At 41.4% G+C, this 17,763-nt stretch overlaps 1 protein-coding gene across 1 annotated transcript in view; it reads left to right on the plus strand.

The window, feature by feature from the left end:
- The window catches only part of ACAD11 (acyl-CoA dehydrogenase family member 11), an 88,977-nt gene that overhangs the window by 62,643 nt on the left and 8,571 nt on the right, over positions 1–17,763 (plus strand). The window contains exons 14-17 of the mRNA XM_027872538.1: positions 9,788–9,854; positions 10,451–10,536; positions 12,230–12,301; positions 14,715–14,869. Coding sequence (XP_027728339.1) covers positions 9,788–9,854; positions 10,451–10,536; positions 12,230–12,301; positions 14,715–14,869 — 380 coding nt within the window. The remainder of the gene's footprint in view (positions 1–9,787; positions 9,855–10,450; positions 10,537–12,229; positions 12,302–14,714; positions 14,870–17,763) is intronic.

A 17,763-nucleotide genomic window follows, 5' to 3' on the forward strand; every position in this document is an offset into this window, starting at 1 on the left:
GGACACAGAAGAGCGGATTCTCTACTGTAAGCAATTGTATCAATGGCTATTATCTGCCAAACTTTGTCTGTGGCTAAATGAAGAGATGAAATATTTGTGAAGGGGTTTTCCATTTTCTGAAAAAGCAAGAGAAAAATCTGATCACTTGCTGATTTTTCCATTTGAGATCAACTCTCACCTTTCTTACCTTAACAGAATCAAAAAGGGAGAGAATAAGGTTGAAAAAATTATACTTTAGCCTGTATAATGTTATTTTGTTAGATTGTACAAGGCAAGATTGAATTATTGTATTGCTTATTTTAAAAATTTGTTCAAAACGTATTTACTTTCCAAAGTTCCCAGGGGAACACATGTTCAAAGCTAATCAATGGACCCAACAGTTATTTCCCTCCAAAAGAGAAAGCTAGCTACAAAAAACATGTGGAAAAAAAGATTACGTCTTGCACTGTGCCTTGAGTGTTTGAAAAACATGGACTGTCAGGCCAGGGAAAGAAGGGAATTCCAGAGAAAATCCACGTCGTCAAAAGCATCCATCCTCTGTCTCCTTCTCCAATTAAAACCAGAGGACTTCTCTGGAGAAGCAGTCAGTGTTCTGGATTGCCAGATTGCTCAATAGGGAGAGAAGCGTCCTCCAAAGAAAAGGCTCCCCAAACCTTACATCTCAATAAAATAACGTCTTGAGACATAGGTAAACGTCACGGAGAAAAACATGTCCATCATGTGGAGAGTGTCTTTCCACAAACGGACCTCTATTTTTTTACGCTAACTGAAATTTTTAAGGCCAAGCCCCAAAGGGAAGCTTCCCTCAAGAATTATCCAGTCTGAAAGGTGGACTCCTTCAGAGGTCTCTCACGTATTCTCTGTGGGAACTCCTGCCACTGACAAGAAGCAAAACTTTCCTCTAGCCAATACCTGATCTTTGAAAGTTGTTGTTGCCAAAAAAACCCAATCCTTAGGTCAAATTGGTTATGAGCCTTTGCAGACTTAAATGGGCTGATCCTCAAGCAGTAGACCCGCAATGCTTCACTGGATGGGCTTGCCAGAGCTTGTATTCTGCTGACAGCTTCTGAGAAACCAGAGTGACATCCATACCACGATGAAGTGTAGGAGCAGGGCTTTGGTGGAAGAACAAAAACTACGTGAGAAATCAAAGCTATTTGCTATTAATAGAAATAAGTCGTCAAAGATATACTGCCCTGTAGTTTCTGATTCAGTTACAGATTCAGGGCACTTCAGTGTTGAACACTTCCTTGGCATGGAGTTGGAGGATGAGCATCCAACTAATACCAGCCATGAACTTGAGCTGTTTCTCCTTGCCCATTGGTTTTCTGGTTATTCCTAGTATAGAACAGGCTCTGGGCTCACTCTTCCAATTTATGCTAGGACCAGCTGGTGCTTCTTCCTTCAGGGTTCTATTATTATCATACTAGAATTATCATTATCATTATTTATGAACCTCACGGGTGTTTCCCAATTTCATTTAAGCACTTAATATCTCCTCAATAACAGTTAACCAATTGACATCAATTAGCTTTTACACATAGATAATTACTGAGAAGGTTTGGCAAGGACTGGAATAGACATCCCCCCCAAACTGGGAGCTAACTTTTCTCTCTACATAACTACTTGGTTCTTAGGGAGAGTGGACTCAAAGTAGGTGCTACGAAATATTCCCTGGATCTTCCCCCGTCCCCCAAAGCAGGGAGTGTTACTTCCTAGCCATGGGAGTCCTTTCTGCCTTTCACAGAACTCCTCTTGAGTCCGCTTGTGGGAGTGGCATAGCGATGCATATGGTGCTCCCTTCCTTAGCTGGGCTGGCTCCTGGCTTGGCCGGATCCAGCAGGTCACTGCTGAGGGTCTGTAACAGTAAGGTGTTACGGGCTGCGTAGCACTTATAATTTGTTTCACGGCTTCGGATCTGTACTCACAAAGACATGTTCACACTGTTCCTAGCCTATAAATGATTTAATGATGATAATAATCATAAACATACATGGACATAAATGTGATTGTATATGATTATACAATCTTAGAAGCAAAGACTATTAACAGAAAGATAGAGAGATAAAGAAGAAGAAATACATCACCAATCCAAGGAAGCACTGAATCCTGAACATCTGGCTGGGAGGGTCCTGCATCACAGCCCTCAGGGTCTCGGTTGGGAAAGTCCCTACAGCAGAGCGTCCTCTCCGAGGGAGACTCCCAAAGTCACTTTCCCAAGAAAGACCCTTTGTATCATCCTTACACAAAGAAGGCAGGGAGCCAGGGAATAGGTGATTAATCCTAAGGACCTGAGAGTTTTGGCCAAAACTCTCCAACCTCAAGAACAATATTATGTCAAAAATGTCTCGGATCAATACCCAGGAACTGACCAAGTCCCTGGATGTTTACCTCAAGACTTGTTTTTTAAGTAATAGTTCCCCAAGGTGGATCTGGGTTGAAACAAATCCCAGAGCAATAAGTTAAGGAAGTTCCTTGTCCCTTGACTTGGGCTGTGGGTAGGGAAGATCTTACACATTAACCCTTCAGGGTGTCACCAGACCCTGCTACTCCTGCCCCAGACTCCGGGACTCTGGTTGTCTTTGGCACCGTGGATGGCTTTGATATATCTGGACTCATCAGCTCCCCTGGTGCTCCTATTCAGAATACTCAGAGTACCTGAGGTTGGGAAAAGAAGAAGTAACCAGAGCATAGGCATCATTTGTTCATGGATGTGGCATCACATGGAGGAGTAAAGGCAACCAGAACCGCTGATGCTGCTCCCCCATCCCGTCTTCCTCATCACTCAAAAATGCCAGGGAAGAGAACAAGAGACTTTTTTTTGCTTGAACATTTTATGTGAATATTCAATTCAGTCTCAGCAGCCAGCTAAAAGGCTTTTTAAAAACCACAGCATAGTAAACCACCAGGAAATAGTCCAGTGATCCTGCTCATCCTCTGACGTGGGGAGGAGGCCCTTCCATTTACACATGCCCAGAGGAGTCTCACCAAGCCACCACAGGACTGCTGCTAGGCAAAGCATATTACACATGTTCTAAGGACTGTGCTGTCCTTGGTCAAGCCCTTCATTACACTGGATTGAATCTCAACTCTTGGAATTTACTTTTATCCCCGAATAGGACAATATAAATTTTAATAAATGAGTGACTAAGGCTGTTGTTTTTCAGTTTAATAGATGGAAGTCCAGAAATTCCAAAGTATATATCTTTTATTGGTTCAAAAGAACATAGCTTACACATTAAGCCAAAATTGTAGACCTTTATTTTCTAGTACGAATGTTTAACTCTGAAGAATTTTCTGAAGCACTACTAAGTGTGTCACTTTTACTCTACTACTTTTTTTTGCTAAAGTTAATGGAACTTTTTTAATTGAGAGCAGACTTCTTGCAAATAGCTTCCTATTTGACTCATATTTTTTAATGGAATTTAGTTAAGAGGTTTATGTTGCAGAAATGCAAAAGTGACAGAAGCAGCTGTGTTTCCAAGAAAAATGGAAAATTTTACATCAAGGAAGAAAAAAAACGTACACACATTTTTAATTGCAATGTACAGATACACGATTTGATTTATAGTACCCAGTTACATACTTCGTCTTTTTGGTTTCCTTGTATAGTCAGTGAAAAGACCTTTCCCTTCACCTCCTTCTACAAGTATTCTAAGACACAGAAATTAAGTCAATAGGAATTTGTGTTCTGGAAACCCAAATCACCATAGTTTGAGAGAAAAGTTGTGCTGTCACAATTGTGTTATATCTATTTCAGGGATTTCCTTGTTCCTATGCAAGACTGACAGGCAGAGAGTCTTCCGTCGGCCACAGCCCTGTGTTTCCCAAGTCCCTCACTGTAATTTGTTTACAAGTACCTTTCCCAGTGCCTCCACCAAAGTCTTTCTCTGTTCCCTCTCACAGAATAAAGGTGGGCAAGGTTCTCTAATATTATGCCAGTAGAGCATAAGCTCTGGAAAGCCCTTCCAACCCATTTTTGGCTTCAGATACTGACCTTGTGACAAACTCTGTCCTCTGTCTTTCAACCCTGGCTGCGTTTGCAGAGGCTGGTTGATGGTAATTTTTTTGGTTATAGCAAATCATGAAATCCATCTACAAAAATATGAAGAAGTCATGATCTTTGTTAATGGAGGGGGGCCCACACCCTTGAAATCACAATTTTTTTTGAAGGATTGAATTTCAAGTTGGAAGAAAATGCAGGTCCTGTGGAGTGACCTATGCATTACCATATGTGATCATATGTAACCATGTATAAGAAGAAGAAATGTATGTCTCTGTGCAGCATTTGGATCCTCCACATACAGACAGGCAGTCAGAAAAAGGTGGACTAGGAAATCGATTGTGGGTGCCTTCTCTCAGCAGAGAGCCTCCTCACCACTTTCTCCTATCAGTATTCATTCAACCCACTCACAGCAACAGAGGCTTCCCAAGGATCCGTGTAGGATTAGAATGGCTGCCGACTTTGTACTTTGAAAGTAGGCGGGTTCCACTCTGCATTTTAGAGTCTTCTGGATTGTTTCTATTGCAAAGCTCACGTGTACCTGTCACCTTCCTCGATGGACTGTGACCTCCACAAAGGCAGAGCTTCTCTCTTCCCCTTCGAGATACAAGAAGGGCCTAATGAGTCAGTTGAACGAATAAAAGGCAGTGGCATTCCAAACGAAGAGTTGCCAGTGACTAGAGTGGAAACAAGAAGTCCTCTGACCTTTCTTCCAGTGACCAACTGAGATAACATTTATAAAACACTGTAGTAGGTGCTTAATAAATGCTTGCTCCTTCTCCTCACGGGTCTTTCTCTCTGCTTTCCTTTGTCACTGGCTTTGGCTAACTTTCCCTCTCCCTGTCTCGGTCAGTCTTTTCTCTATGACTTCTCATCTCCTACACAACCTGGAGAATTAAAGCAACTGCTTTTTTTTTTTTGACCCAGCCTCTCTCCTGTTGTTGCCGTTTATTTTTTTCCTGGACAGGTTCCATGGCCAATTTCACAAACCACTAATCTTCTTCCATAGTTTTCGTCCAACTCATTCTTCCAAGAACCTTTCTTGAAATACAGCCCAGCCTTTCCCCAATTGACAAATGGTCCAAGGATATGAACAGGCTGTTTTCAGATGAAGAAATTAAAACTATCTATAGTCATATGAAAAATGCTCTAAATCACTATTGATTAGAGAAATGCAAATCAAAACACCTGAGGTACCACATCACACCTACCAGATTGGCTAACATGACAAAACCGGAAAATAATAAATGTTAGAGAAGGTGTGGGAAAATTGGAACACTAATGCATTGTTGGTGGAGTTGTGAACTGATCCAACCATTCTGGAGAGGAATTTGGAACTACGTCCAAAGGGCTATAAAACTGTGTGTACCCGTTGATCTAGCAATAACACTTGTAGGTCTGTATCCCAAAGAGATCATAAGAATGGGAAAAGGACCCACATGTACAAAAATATGTATAGCAGCTCTTTTTGTGGTAGCAAAGAATTGAAAATTGAGGGGATATCCTTCAGTTGAGGAAAAACTGAACAAGTTGTGCTATATGAATGTAATGGAATACTATTATTCAATGAGAAATGATGAGCAGGCAGCCTTCAGAAAAACCTGGAAAGATTCACATGAACTGATGCAGAGTGAAGTGAGCAGAACCAGGAGAACATTGAACACAGTAAGAACAACATTGTGTGATGACCGATTTTGTTAGACTTAGCTCTTCTCAGCAATGCAAGGATCTAAGACAACTCCCAAAGACTCATGATGGAAAATGATGTCCACATCCAGAAAAAGAACTGAGGAGTCTGAATGCGGATCTAAGCATACTATTTTCTCTCTCTCTTTTTTTCTTTCTTGAGGTTTTTCTCTTTGGTTCTGATTCTTCTTTACAATATGACTGATGTGGAAATGTGTTTAATATGATTGTACATGTATAGGCTGTATCAGATGACATGCCATCTGGAGGGGAGGAAGGGGAAGGAGGGGGAAATTTTTAAAGTAAATGTTGAAAACTAAAAATAAATTAATTTTTTTAAAAAAAGAAATATAACCCTTCTTGCCTAAGAGCAAAATTGACTTATTGTTCTACTAAATTAACCCTCCTTCTGACAGTACAGCAGTCCTGTCATCACCTGAGCCTAGACCCTTTCTGCCAGTGATGTTCAATGTCATAGAATTTCAGAACTGGAATTACCTTACAGATCATTGTTATGAAGAACGTAAGTGATCACACAGCTATCTACTGGCAGAGCTAGCATTTTAACCATGTACTGCAATGCCAAATCCATCTTTCTCTCCATAACATTAAGCTGGATGAGAAACACTGATGATAGAGAACTGAGAATTAAGACCTGGGTTCAAATACTGCCTTTGCCACGTACGATGTTTGGGCAAGCCAATTAACCTGTCAGAGCACGAGGCATCCCTAAACCTAAGATGTGTAGAAGGTACGGAGCTGCCTAGGTGGAGAGAGTTTCCCCACAGGAGTTCAGGATGCTGATGATACAAAGGCTCTCCCCAAGCTGACTGAAAGGCACCGTCATGAGCAAATGTGCCCAGGAAGCACAAGTACATGGTAGCAGCAAGAGTAGAGACTGCTTCCACAGATTATCTGTCATGGTGATGTTCAGTCAGTTTTAGTCATGTCCAACTCTTTGTGACCCCATTTGGGGTTTTCTTGGCAAAGATACTGGAATAGTTTGCCATTTCCTTCTCCAGCTCATTTTACAGTTGAGGAAACTGAGGCCAACAGGGTTAAGTGACTTGCCAAGGGTTACACAGCTAGTAGGTGTCTGAGGTCAAGAAGATGAGTCTTCCTGATGCCTGGGCTGGCACTCTAACCACCTAGCTGCCCTGGTAGCTGTTGGCTGTGAAACAGCTTATTTCTAATGAGTTCTTATTTAACTATCTCATATGTTGCTGCTCTTGTTTTAGGAAGCAATTCCTGGCAAATCTTATCAAGCCTTTGGATTATTATTATTTAAAAACACATTTTACAAGAAATTAGAAAAAAAGAATTTGAATTGCCATAGGATCTCGTACAGACTTGCTTTTAAACTTGGGCAGGCATCATTGTTGCTGTGAATTCAATTGATAAAATCTTTTTGGCAGATTTACTGTCTAGCATACTTTTTCCCCTCAAGGAACTAGATAGTTATAGAGATATTGGTGAAAATGGAGAGACAGAGACTGTGTGTTTATAAGGAGGCTCTTAGTGGCTGCTTGACAACTTTGAGCTGGAAAAAACAAAAATTTGACATCAGTAAAGTGTATTTCTTTTTAAAAAAGTCATTGTACTTAAAGAGATAGAGAAATTCCCACTTAAAATAACTGCAGAAAATACAAAATACTTGGAAATCTGCCTGCCGAGACACACACAGGAACTATATGAATACAGCTACAAAATACACCAATGAAGACAGGTCTAAATAAATGGAGAAATATATAGTTGCTCATGGGTGGGCCAAGCCAATTTAATATAAATGACAATACTATCTAAATTGATTTACTTCTTCAGTGCCACATGAATCAAACTACCAAAGGATTATTTTATAGAGCTATAAATTTTTTTTTGAAAAATCATTTAAAAGAACAAAAGTCCAAGAATCTTAAGGGAAATAATGAAAAAAGTGGAGAGGAAAGAGGCCTATCAGTATCAGATCTCAAACTACTACAGAGCAGTTATAAAAATAAAGTTGGTAACAGTTAAGAAATAGAGAAGTTGGTCAGTAGAACAGATTAGATACCCAATAAATAAAAGCAGATGAACACAGTAACTTAGTATTTGATCAACCCCAAAATCCCACCATTAGGGCAAGTACTTGACAAAAACTTTAAGAAAACTGGAAAGTAGTCTGGTGGAAACTAGATCTAGACCAACATAGCCTACCAAAATGAGTTCCAAACATGATTTAAACATCAAGGGTGGCATATATAAACAAATTAGAGGAGTAAGTGAGAAATTACTTGCCTGATCTATTAAGAAGGGAGGGAGAAAGAAAGAGAAGGAGGATTTATTAAACCCTTACATGGCCAAACATAGAAAGTAAAATGAATAATTTTGATTACTTAAAAAGTTTTTGCACAAATAAAACTAATAGAGCTAAAATTAGAAGAGAAGCAAGCAGGGAAATGGAAAGAAAACCCTTGCAACAAGTTTCTGTGTTAAGGGCTTCATTTCTAAGATTTATAGGAACTCATTAAAATTTATATGAATAAGGAGCAACATTGCTCAAAGAATATGAACAGGCAGTTTTCAGAGGAAAAAACCCAGGCTATCAATAGCCATTTGAAAAAAAAATGCTTTAAATCATTAATAACTAGAGAAATGCAAATAAAATAACTCTGAACGAGGTTTTACCTCACACCCATCAGATTGGTAAAGTTGACAAAAAGGAAAAATGACAAATTCTAGAGGAGCTGTGAGAAAATAGGTATATTAATGTACTGGTGTTGGAATTCTGAACTCCTCTAGCCATTCTGGAAAGCAATTTGGAATTCTGCCCCAAAAGCAATTAAACTGCATACCCTTTAGCCCAGTAATACGTACTACTAGGTCTGTATTCCAGAGAGATTAAAAAAAAGAGGAAAAGGACTCATATGTACAAAAATGTTTGTAGCAGCTGTGTTCATGGTGGCAAAGAACTGGAAATTGAAGGAGTGCCCATTGAGAGAGGAACGACTAAATAAGTTGTGGCGTATGAGTGTGAGGGAATGCTGTTATACTGTAAGAAGTGATGAAGAGAAAGCTGAGAAAGAAACCAGGGAAGGCTTGTGGCAGCTGATGCAGACTCAAGTCAGCAAGAACAAGAGAACAATTTATACAGTAATAACAATATTGTAAAGACAACTTCGAAAGACTTAGGAACCCTGTTCAACTCAGTGACTGATCACGATTCTAGACAGCTCATGCTGAAACATGCAACCCACTTGGAGAGGTGATAGACTCAGAACGTAGATATCTATCTATCTGGATCATGGTCAGTGTCCAAAATGCAGAAATTTGTTTTACGTAACTGTATGTGCCTATAACAGCAGTTTTGTTCTTCTTGCTTTCTCAATGGAAGGGAAAGAGGTGAAAGAGTGGATCTTCATTTTTTAAAAGCCATTGTACTTTAATAAACACATAAACAAGACCTTAGTGTGACTGAATGTGCCCTAGGTGCTTAGGATTTTGGAGAGGCCCAGGTTGGGCCCTCTCCAGCTGCCTCGTAATGCAGGAGAGCCAATATGGAACAAAGCGTGTTGGAGAATGAGGCCCAAGAAAGACACCCATCCATAGCTTAGCTCTTCAGTTGGGGAAATGAAGTCCTAGAAACATCTCAGCCTTTACCCTGGGCCCTTCTAGATCCCCTTTTGGTAGTGGATATCACATATCCCCTAATAGTTTGGTCACACAGTACTTGATTTTGGCAGAGCATGTAAATTCTAATCAGGTAAGAGTTCTCTCTTAGAACTTCACAGCCTTGGCATGTGCATGTACATCTGGGCCTAATTTGGGAGGAGGCACTTCTTTTGTCCTAAGGACAGCAGATGGATCCTTATTTCTTTCCCTGGTGGTGTTTCCTACAGTCTCACGCTGATGGAATCCAGCCTTTTTTCTTCAGATTTATTTACTCATTTTGGAAATGATCGGGTTGTGCTCATGTATATTTTTCATCAATCAAAGATTTACTCCTTTTGTTGTTGTTTTGCCAGGAACAAATGCGTCAGTAACTTAGGAAAAAAAAATTTGGAGTTTTAAGGTCAAATGATCTTCTGGGAAGCTTTCTGCTAATTTTATTTCCTCTTTTAGGAGCTGGGAATCCAGAATGTAAGGTTGCCATTGTCTTGGGTAGAAGTAAGAATTCTTCTGCACCCAGGTAATAAAACAAGTTCTGATTTTATAGACTGTTTAGAAACCAAAGACAGTTTCACAGAAATGAAACCTAATTTCCAGCAAGCATACTAGAATTTAAAGTATGTTGTGAAAGTAAATTTGGTTTAATTATTATTCACAATAATTTTGCCAGAGGATGTATTTGGAAAAGGGTTTGGAAAGTGTTCTTTCTGTGTGTACTTCACTGTGGAATTTCCTGCATTTATAAAGTTTCCTCTAATTTTCAGAGGCGTGTAGTTAACCTTCTATCACTTCACTTGTAGTTCTATTTCAGTCAAGTGCAGCAATCTTGAAATGTTTACTTCTTATGCACCTCTTTCAAAATTATCCAGTAGGTACACAAAAGAAAAACCTTGATAAAAATCAATTTCATTTTTACAAAGTTGTAACTTCCACTTATCTTTAAATTCATCATGTGCTTTACTTTCTGCATTATTCCAAATCAACCCTAAGTCTCTCGGTGCTGCTGTGTTTCTTTGCATTTTTGCCATTTCAGACATTGTTGCTTTCATGGTATAAAAATAAAAAAGAGCCATTATTGCAAGCCATCCTAACATCTCTTATTTCTTATTGGAACAGACACAAACAACACAGCATGATCCTAGTTCCAATCAACACACAAGGAGTGGAATTAGTAAGGCCACTGTCAGTCTTTGGATATTTGGGTAAGTGAGAAATGTATACTCACATGTTAATTTAATTTGAAAAATGTTTATTAAATATCTGCTATATACAAAGTGCTATGTATAATACCAAGTTGAAAAAATATAGCCCCTGCCCTCCAAGATCTTAAAATCTAAGTGAGGGAGATACATAATATGCAGAATGAAGGATGTGGCACAAAATAGAATGTGTTAAAGGCAAAGAATGTGAGGGCAGAGAATTTTCTTCTGGGAGAGGCAAAGAATCTTTGAGAGATAGGATTTCTCTTAAGAGACAAGAAACTCTTTGAGTATAGAGTTTTGGAGGATGCACCCATACGTAGGGGGCAGGAGGAAGATGAACCAGTGGAGGAGACTGAGAAGAAAATGATGAGACAGGTGAGCAGAGAAGCAGAAGCCAGCAGTGTCATGGCAGCCAAAGGGGCATATTTGGTAGAGTGTGGTCTGTATTACAGAAAGGTCCAGGAGGAGGAAGACCAAGAAAAGGCCATGAGATCCGGCCACTGAGACATTATTGCTTTCTAAAAGAAAAGAGTTTCAGTGGAGTGGTGATGGCAGAAGCCAGATTATAGGACAGCAAGGAGGGAGCTGTGAGTGTAGACTCTTGTCTCTAGAGGTTAGCAGGGTCCGCCTAAATCTGGGGGAAAATGTACAACACGCTTTTAATTTCAATCTGTTATATTCATGTATTTTGTCACTTTCTTAAGCCTAGATAATTGACAGAACAATAAATCAAGCTCTGATTTGTAACATTTGCCAATTTCCAAGGTATAAATGCTCACTGGGAAATTTAACAATCAGTGCTAGTGAGCCAATTTGAATTGACTCCAGCACATGCCTGGTTCTAAGTAACAAGTTTATACATGATAACAATGTCCCGGATTCCAGAACACTACATGGCAAGGCCCTGCTTAGCTGTTCCTCCCTTTTGAATAAGTTCATCAGCCATTACATTTTACTGAATGGGAGGGCTAGTAACAAAGTCTTGGAATGCAATCCACCATCATAGTGCCAAAGCTGAATGCCCATGGTTCTATCAGCATGGATGTGCCGGGTTGAAGGAGGTGGTTATAAAAACTACAACACTTGTTCATCAAGAATGTACTAGGTGCCTACTACATGCAGAGTGCCAGGCAGAGTGTTTTTTTCTCAGCAAAATTTATTTTAAAAGCTTTCCAATCATATGGCTCTTAATGTGATTCTTTTTTTATTACTTTATTTTGATTTATCAACAATCACTTCCATAAGCTTTTGAGTTTTAATTTTTTAACACCTCTCTCCCCAAGACGGCGAACAGTCTAATATAAGCTATACATATACATTCCTATTAAACATATTTTCACATTAGTGATGTTGTAAGGAAGAATTAGAACCAATAGGAGGAACCATAAGAAAGAGAAAACAAAACAGAAAAAAAAAAATAGCAAATAGTATGCTTCCATTTGCATTCAAATTCCATAGTTCTTTCTCTGGATATAGATAGCATTTTCCATCAGGAGACCTTTGGAGATGTCTTAGATCCTCGCGTTGCTGAGAAGGGCTAAGTCTATCCATATTAGTCTTCTAGTCACTAGATTTAAACTAAACTTGTGAATTTTTTCCCTCTTCAATTTAATTAAACAAAATACTGAGTGAGTGATGTTAAATGACCCTTCTTATGCTTTTAAAAAATTTAAGTATACTTTCTGTTTTGTAGATAATTTCCATGGAGGACATTTTGAGATACATTTTAATAATGTACGAGTACCTGTTTCCAACTTAATACTAGGTAAGATATGTTTAGAAAATGTTTCTGAAGAACAGTGTATATTTTAGAGAGTAACTTCTCAGGAAATTGTTATTAAAAATTAGACTCATCATCAAGGAAATTGTCAATTCAGAGAGATCAGTAGGAAGATGGAACAATAAAATTTTAGTAAAGTGCTGGGTATCTGTTTGTACTCTACTTAAATGTATAGGGCATACCCAAATGTGAAACAAAATCATAAATGTACCTTGTTTCCCCTAAAATAACGGTCTTACTGTAATTTAACATTTTGTCCTTGTTCTTAAACAACTCCGTTTCATTCTTGACTCCATTACTTCTTGCATGTAAGGTGGAAATTTAAGCAATGCTGAACATTCTTTGCATTTACATTGTCACCTAGGCAGTTAGTGGGACCATCAGTCAATAGACATTTATTAAGCACCTACCAGAGCCAGGCACTGTGCTAATCTCTGGGGATACAAATGCAAATAAAAACAAAGACAATCCCTGCCCTCAAGGAGCTTCCAATCTAATGGGGAAGACAACACACAAAAAGAAGCTGAAAAGCTTGAGGGGAGGCAGAGAAAAGGTACCAGAAGCTGGAACATGTTAGAGGGTCCAGAGAAGTCCAGAAGCAGGGTAACTAGTGGGAAATGGGTAGATAAAGTAGATAGAGTGTTGGGCCTGGAGTCAAGAAGTCCTAAGTTCAAAACCAGCCTCAGACACTGACTGGCTGTGTGACCCTGGGCAAGCCACTTAATCTATAAAATGCAGAGGTTTACATGTTAGGGTTCCTGGGACCCCAAAATCTTAACACGTGGGTCCTGCCTGAAAAAATTCAACCCAAGCCTTCTTTCAGCCAAGGTTTATTAAAGATGCACCATATAGGCCAGACTCTTAAGGAATCTGAACATTTGTGATGCTCCGAAGGAGGAGTGGGCGTGAGGAAGTCTCAGCCCCTAAATGGCGGCCAAGATGGATCTTATATACAGCCAAGTAGTTTGGGGTGACTGAAGGAGGGGCTAGGAGGAGGATCTTGAAATTGAGGTGACTGGGGGAGGAGTTTAGGGAGTATCTTGAAGCTGGAGTGACTTGGGGACGGAAGGGTCCTGGGAGAATCCCCATGGGAGTATCTGGGAGGTTGAATGGGGTCATCCAGGAATAGACAGTAGAGGGCTAGGCTTTATTAGGGTAACAAAGAACTGGAAGATTGGGCCTAGATGATAAGGAAGAGCCAGTCCATCAGTCCATCGGAATAAGAATAACTTCTAGGGACTGCTAGACTTCCTTGACCAGGTAAAGGTTCACATAGGGTTCAAGGGTTTTCTGGGGCCTGTGGACGAATGAGACCCAAATTCTTTTTGGGTTGAGGGGCAAAGCTTGGGCCCATATCCTGTCATTAGCACCTATTTCCCAAGGTACTTGTGAAGATCAAATGAGATAATATTTGTAAAGCACTTCAAACCTAACAGCATTATATAAATGTTAACTATTGTTGTTAGTTAGTAATTTGTCCTGTGATTTTTAAAACAATAAATATAAAAACAATTCCTATAAAGGCAGTTAGGTAGTACCATAGAGCACAGAGCTCTGGGCCTGGAGTCCGAAGTCTTGAGTTCAGATTTGACCTCAGGGGCAGCTAGATGGTGCAGTGGATAGAGCTCTGGCCTTGGAGTCAGGAGGACCTGAGTTTAAATCCAGTTTCAGATACATGATACTTACTAACTGTGTAACCCTGGGCAAGTCACTTAACCCCATTCGCCTCACCAAAAAGCAACAACAACAAAAAAAATTGACCTCAGACACTTAATAGCTGTGTGGCCCTGGGCAAGTCCCTTCATCTCTGCCTGCCTCTGTTTCCTCAGCCATAAAATGAGAATAATAATAGTAGTAATAATAATAGCATGGCTGCAAACTGTGAAATCAAAGTGTGTTTGGGGCCAAAATAGTGGATCATGCTTAGGGCAGCAAAGTGACACATGGTGGTGAAAAATAACCTATCAGACATTATCAACAATGACTTCTGTATAAAGAAGGGCATAAGGACATGTGTGCTCCAAAGAGGATATGAGTGAACTATAATAGGCAGACCAGGGGTCTGCAGGCTACGGGCTCAGTGGCCCACAAGCAAAACTGGTTTTTGTAGAAAGCCCCAGGCGCCCAGGTCACGTCCTCCTGAGGCAGGTAGGCCTCACTGTGCGTCGGTGGTTCTGACGACAGCAGGTTCGAAGGCCTTGAGGGAGCCTGCTGGGGTGATGGGGGCATGCTTCGTGGAGGGTTATGGGGGGGCAGCACAGGAGGGTCACACCAGGGGGCAGCAGTGGGTTGTAGTCAGTGCTGATGGAGGGAGGGATGCGTGCGTGGATTCACTGATGTGTCTTGTGTATCATGCATGGCCTGTCTTCTTCTCTGCTTTTCCCTCTGTTTCACACAGGTGAAGGAAGGGGCTTTGAGATTGCCCAAGGCCGGCTTGGACCGGGGCGCATCCACCATTGTATGCGGTTAGTAGGCATGGCGGAGAAGGCTTTACAAACGATGTGTGAGCGAGCTGCCCAGAGAGTGACCTTTCAGAAGGAATTATACGCACATGTAAGAACATCTCCGATAGATGCACTGCACTTGGCTCTGTGCCAGCTGGGCATTCCTGGCACCGATTCCTCCTAGAAACAGGTTTTCTCACTGACATACAAGAAGCGTGTCTCTGCTTAGAGATGGCAGAACTTAAGGTTAAGTGATTTGGGTTGTGCTCCATCCTAATTCTCGGCGTTCCTGACCAGTAATTGCAGGAATATATCCGTATGTCAAATGAAGTCAGACAATGAAAAAGTAAGTGCTATTTAAAATAGTGCTTTTTAAGGTTTGCAGAGGGTTTTACACACATGATCTTATTTGAGCTTAATGAAAATCCAGCGCAGATACTATTATCCCTACTTTATAGATGAGGGAACGGGTTCAGAGAGCTAGGGGAAGCTTAAAGAGGAGATTGGGACTCAGGCGTGTCAGGCTTCCAGCCCGGCATCCTTGAGAGAATGCCCTTGAAGTTCAGAGGACTTGGGGTTTACTTTTTTTTAATCTGCCAGGAAGCATTTATTAAGCACATACTGTGTACCAGGCATGGGACTAAATTCTGAATATACAAAGACAAAATGCCACAGTTCCTGCCCTCAAGAAACTTATATTCTATTTTGTTTTAATTATTTTTTTCTGGATTTAACAAAACACCAAAGAAAGAATATCTCCATATACAAAGTAGAACAGAAAAGGGGGTTGTGTGAAAATGTGAATCTTTATTGCATGCAACTTACCTTTTTTAAAAAAGGATATAATAAAGTCAGCATTTTACTTTTAAAGCTGTCCTACTTATCTGTGTTTCCTTCTAAAGGAAAATGTGAGCTCTAATCCTGTCACTAACACTTTACTGGGCAAGTCATGAACCTCTCTGAGATATTTGTGTAAGTAAAGGTATGTACACACGTGTAGATCTGTCTACATCAGTAGTTTACCCTTACGGTACTCTTTGAGAAACAGCCTGGGCTTGTGGACTGAGAGCTGGACTTAGAGCCAGGAAGATTTGGGTTCAGGTCCCACCTCGAACACTTATTCACTGTAATTCTGAGAAAGTTACTTAACCTCTCATTGCTGCAGACAGCTATCTAAGATTCTGAGGTGCAGAGAAAGTGCCAGCTCATACTGGGAGAGGCCCTGCTCCATGTCACTGAAATCACGGGTCTGGGCCCTCCTTGATGTGGTTTTCAGTCCCTTGTTGATTTTCTCATTCATTTCCTTCACTCTGACTGCATTTTCTTCCACCTGCAGCAGAAATTCTGATAGTCTAACACTTGTATGTTTCCCTAGCTGCTGTCCTGGAATTTCTGGTCCTGCCGAGCTTCTGCCATCCCTGGGTAAATCCTGTGCCTTGATTTCTCACTTCTGTGCCAGGGCTCCTCAGTCCAGCTTGGAAAAGTAGCAGAATTGAGCTGATTTCACCCACTGCAAATTCATGGTCCATGGCATGGCTGGGCCCTTGCTGCTCAGCTCTCCCGCTCTGCCCTTATTAACTCCCTGTCTTATTCCCCACAGCAGCTGTCACAGACCTTTTCTTTTCCTTCCCAATCACATTCACCTGTTCTGCTTACAGCAAATGACCAGCACTCCTATTTCACTGCCAACTGAGGCCATCAGACATGAGCTCCTTCCCTTCCCTCATTCTTCAAACTATCTTCAGCATCGTCACCCTGTTGGGGGTCCTTCCATTCACCAAAGGAAGTCCTACTGTTCACCAGCCTCTCTACCTGTGCCCGTAATCCCATTTCCCTCCTGTGTTCCTGACCCATCTATGACCTCCCCAGCTCCACCGGCTCCTTGCTTTCAGCTTACAAACATGCTCATCTACTCGAATCCTAAAAGATGGACGTTATGCCCTCAGCTCCTCTCCCATCTCCTAAATATCTTGAAAAAGTTTTCTTTTTTTCTCAAAGTCTCCCACTTCGCAAGTCTTCGCAGTAGGACCCCTGTCTCACTTCACTAAAATTGTTTGCCAAGGTCACCAGTGACTTCAGAATCACCCAATGACCACGCTGCAGCTTTTAACGCTACCAGCCACTCCTCCTCCCCTCTGCCCACCTCAGCGTCAGAGATTCCCCATCCTCCTGCTTGTCCTGCCTCTCTACCTGCTGTTGTCTCTTTGGCTGCCTCTTCTTCATGATCCTTGGACACGGGTTTGCCCAAAAGTCTGGATGAGACTCCCTTTCTCCTTCTCTCTATGCCTTCAACCTTGACAATCTCCCTCACTTCCACGCTTTCACTTTTGGTCACTGTGGTGATGACTCACCAATCTGTCTCTCCAGTCCAGATCTTTCTTCTCTGAGCTCTAGAATCATGTCTCCAGCTTCCTACAGGACACCACCACCTGGGGGAGCTTAGAATGGCCCAGACCTGGCTGCTGTTTCTCCCCAAGCTTGCTCTTCCTTACAGTGCCATCATCTGCCATTGACTGGGTAGAACCATCACCACCTGCTCCTCCATGTTCACAACCCTGGAATCATATCAGACTCTTCCCTCGGATCCAGGAACTGGCCACGTCCTGCTGGTTCTTAGCTCAGGCCTCTCCCTTCCCTCTGCCATCACCCAAGTACTCGCCCCCATTCCTACCTGCCTGGACTATTGCAGTCGCCTCCTTTCGGGTCTTTCTGCCCCTACCCTCCTTGTCTTCTCCCCCTTTATACCCCATCCCCATGCAATCAGTCCTTCTGCCAGAGCAACTTTTCCTATGCACTGGTCTGATCGTGTCATTCTGTTTGGAAACCTTCAGCAGCTCCCTGTTTCCTACCAAGTAGAGCTCATGTTTCTCTGAATGGCATTTGAGGTCACTTGGTAACTAAAGTCCTCCCTTTCCAGCTTTCTCTGCGCTGCCCTCCAGCCAAAGCAGGCAGCTCTGGGCTCCAGGCCACTGCCCAGATGGATGCTCTGCCTGGAAAGGGCCC

This window comes from Vombatus ursinus, unplaced genomic scaffold (genome assembly GCF_900497805.2).
Source record: "Vombatus ursinus unplaced genomic scaffold, bare-nosed wombat genome assembly UNPS02014799.1, whole genome shotgun sequence".
NCBI classification, from domain to species: Eukaryota; Metazoa; Chordata; class Mammalia; order Diprotodontia; family Vombatidae; genus Vombatus; species Vombatus ursinus.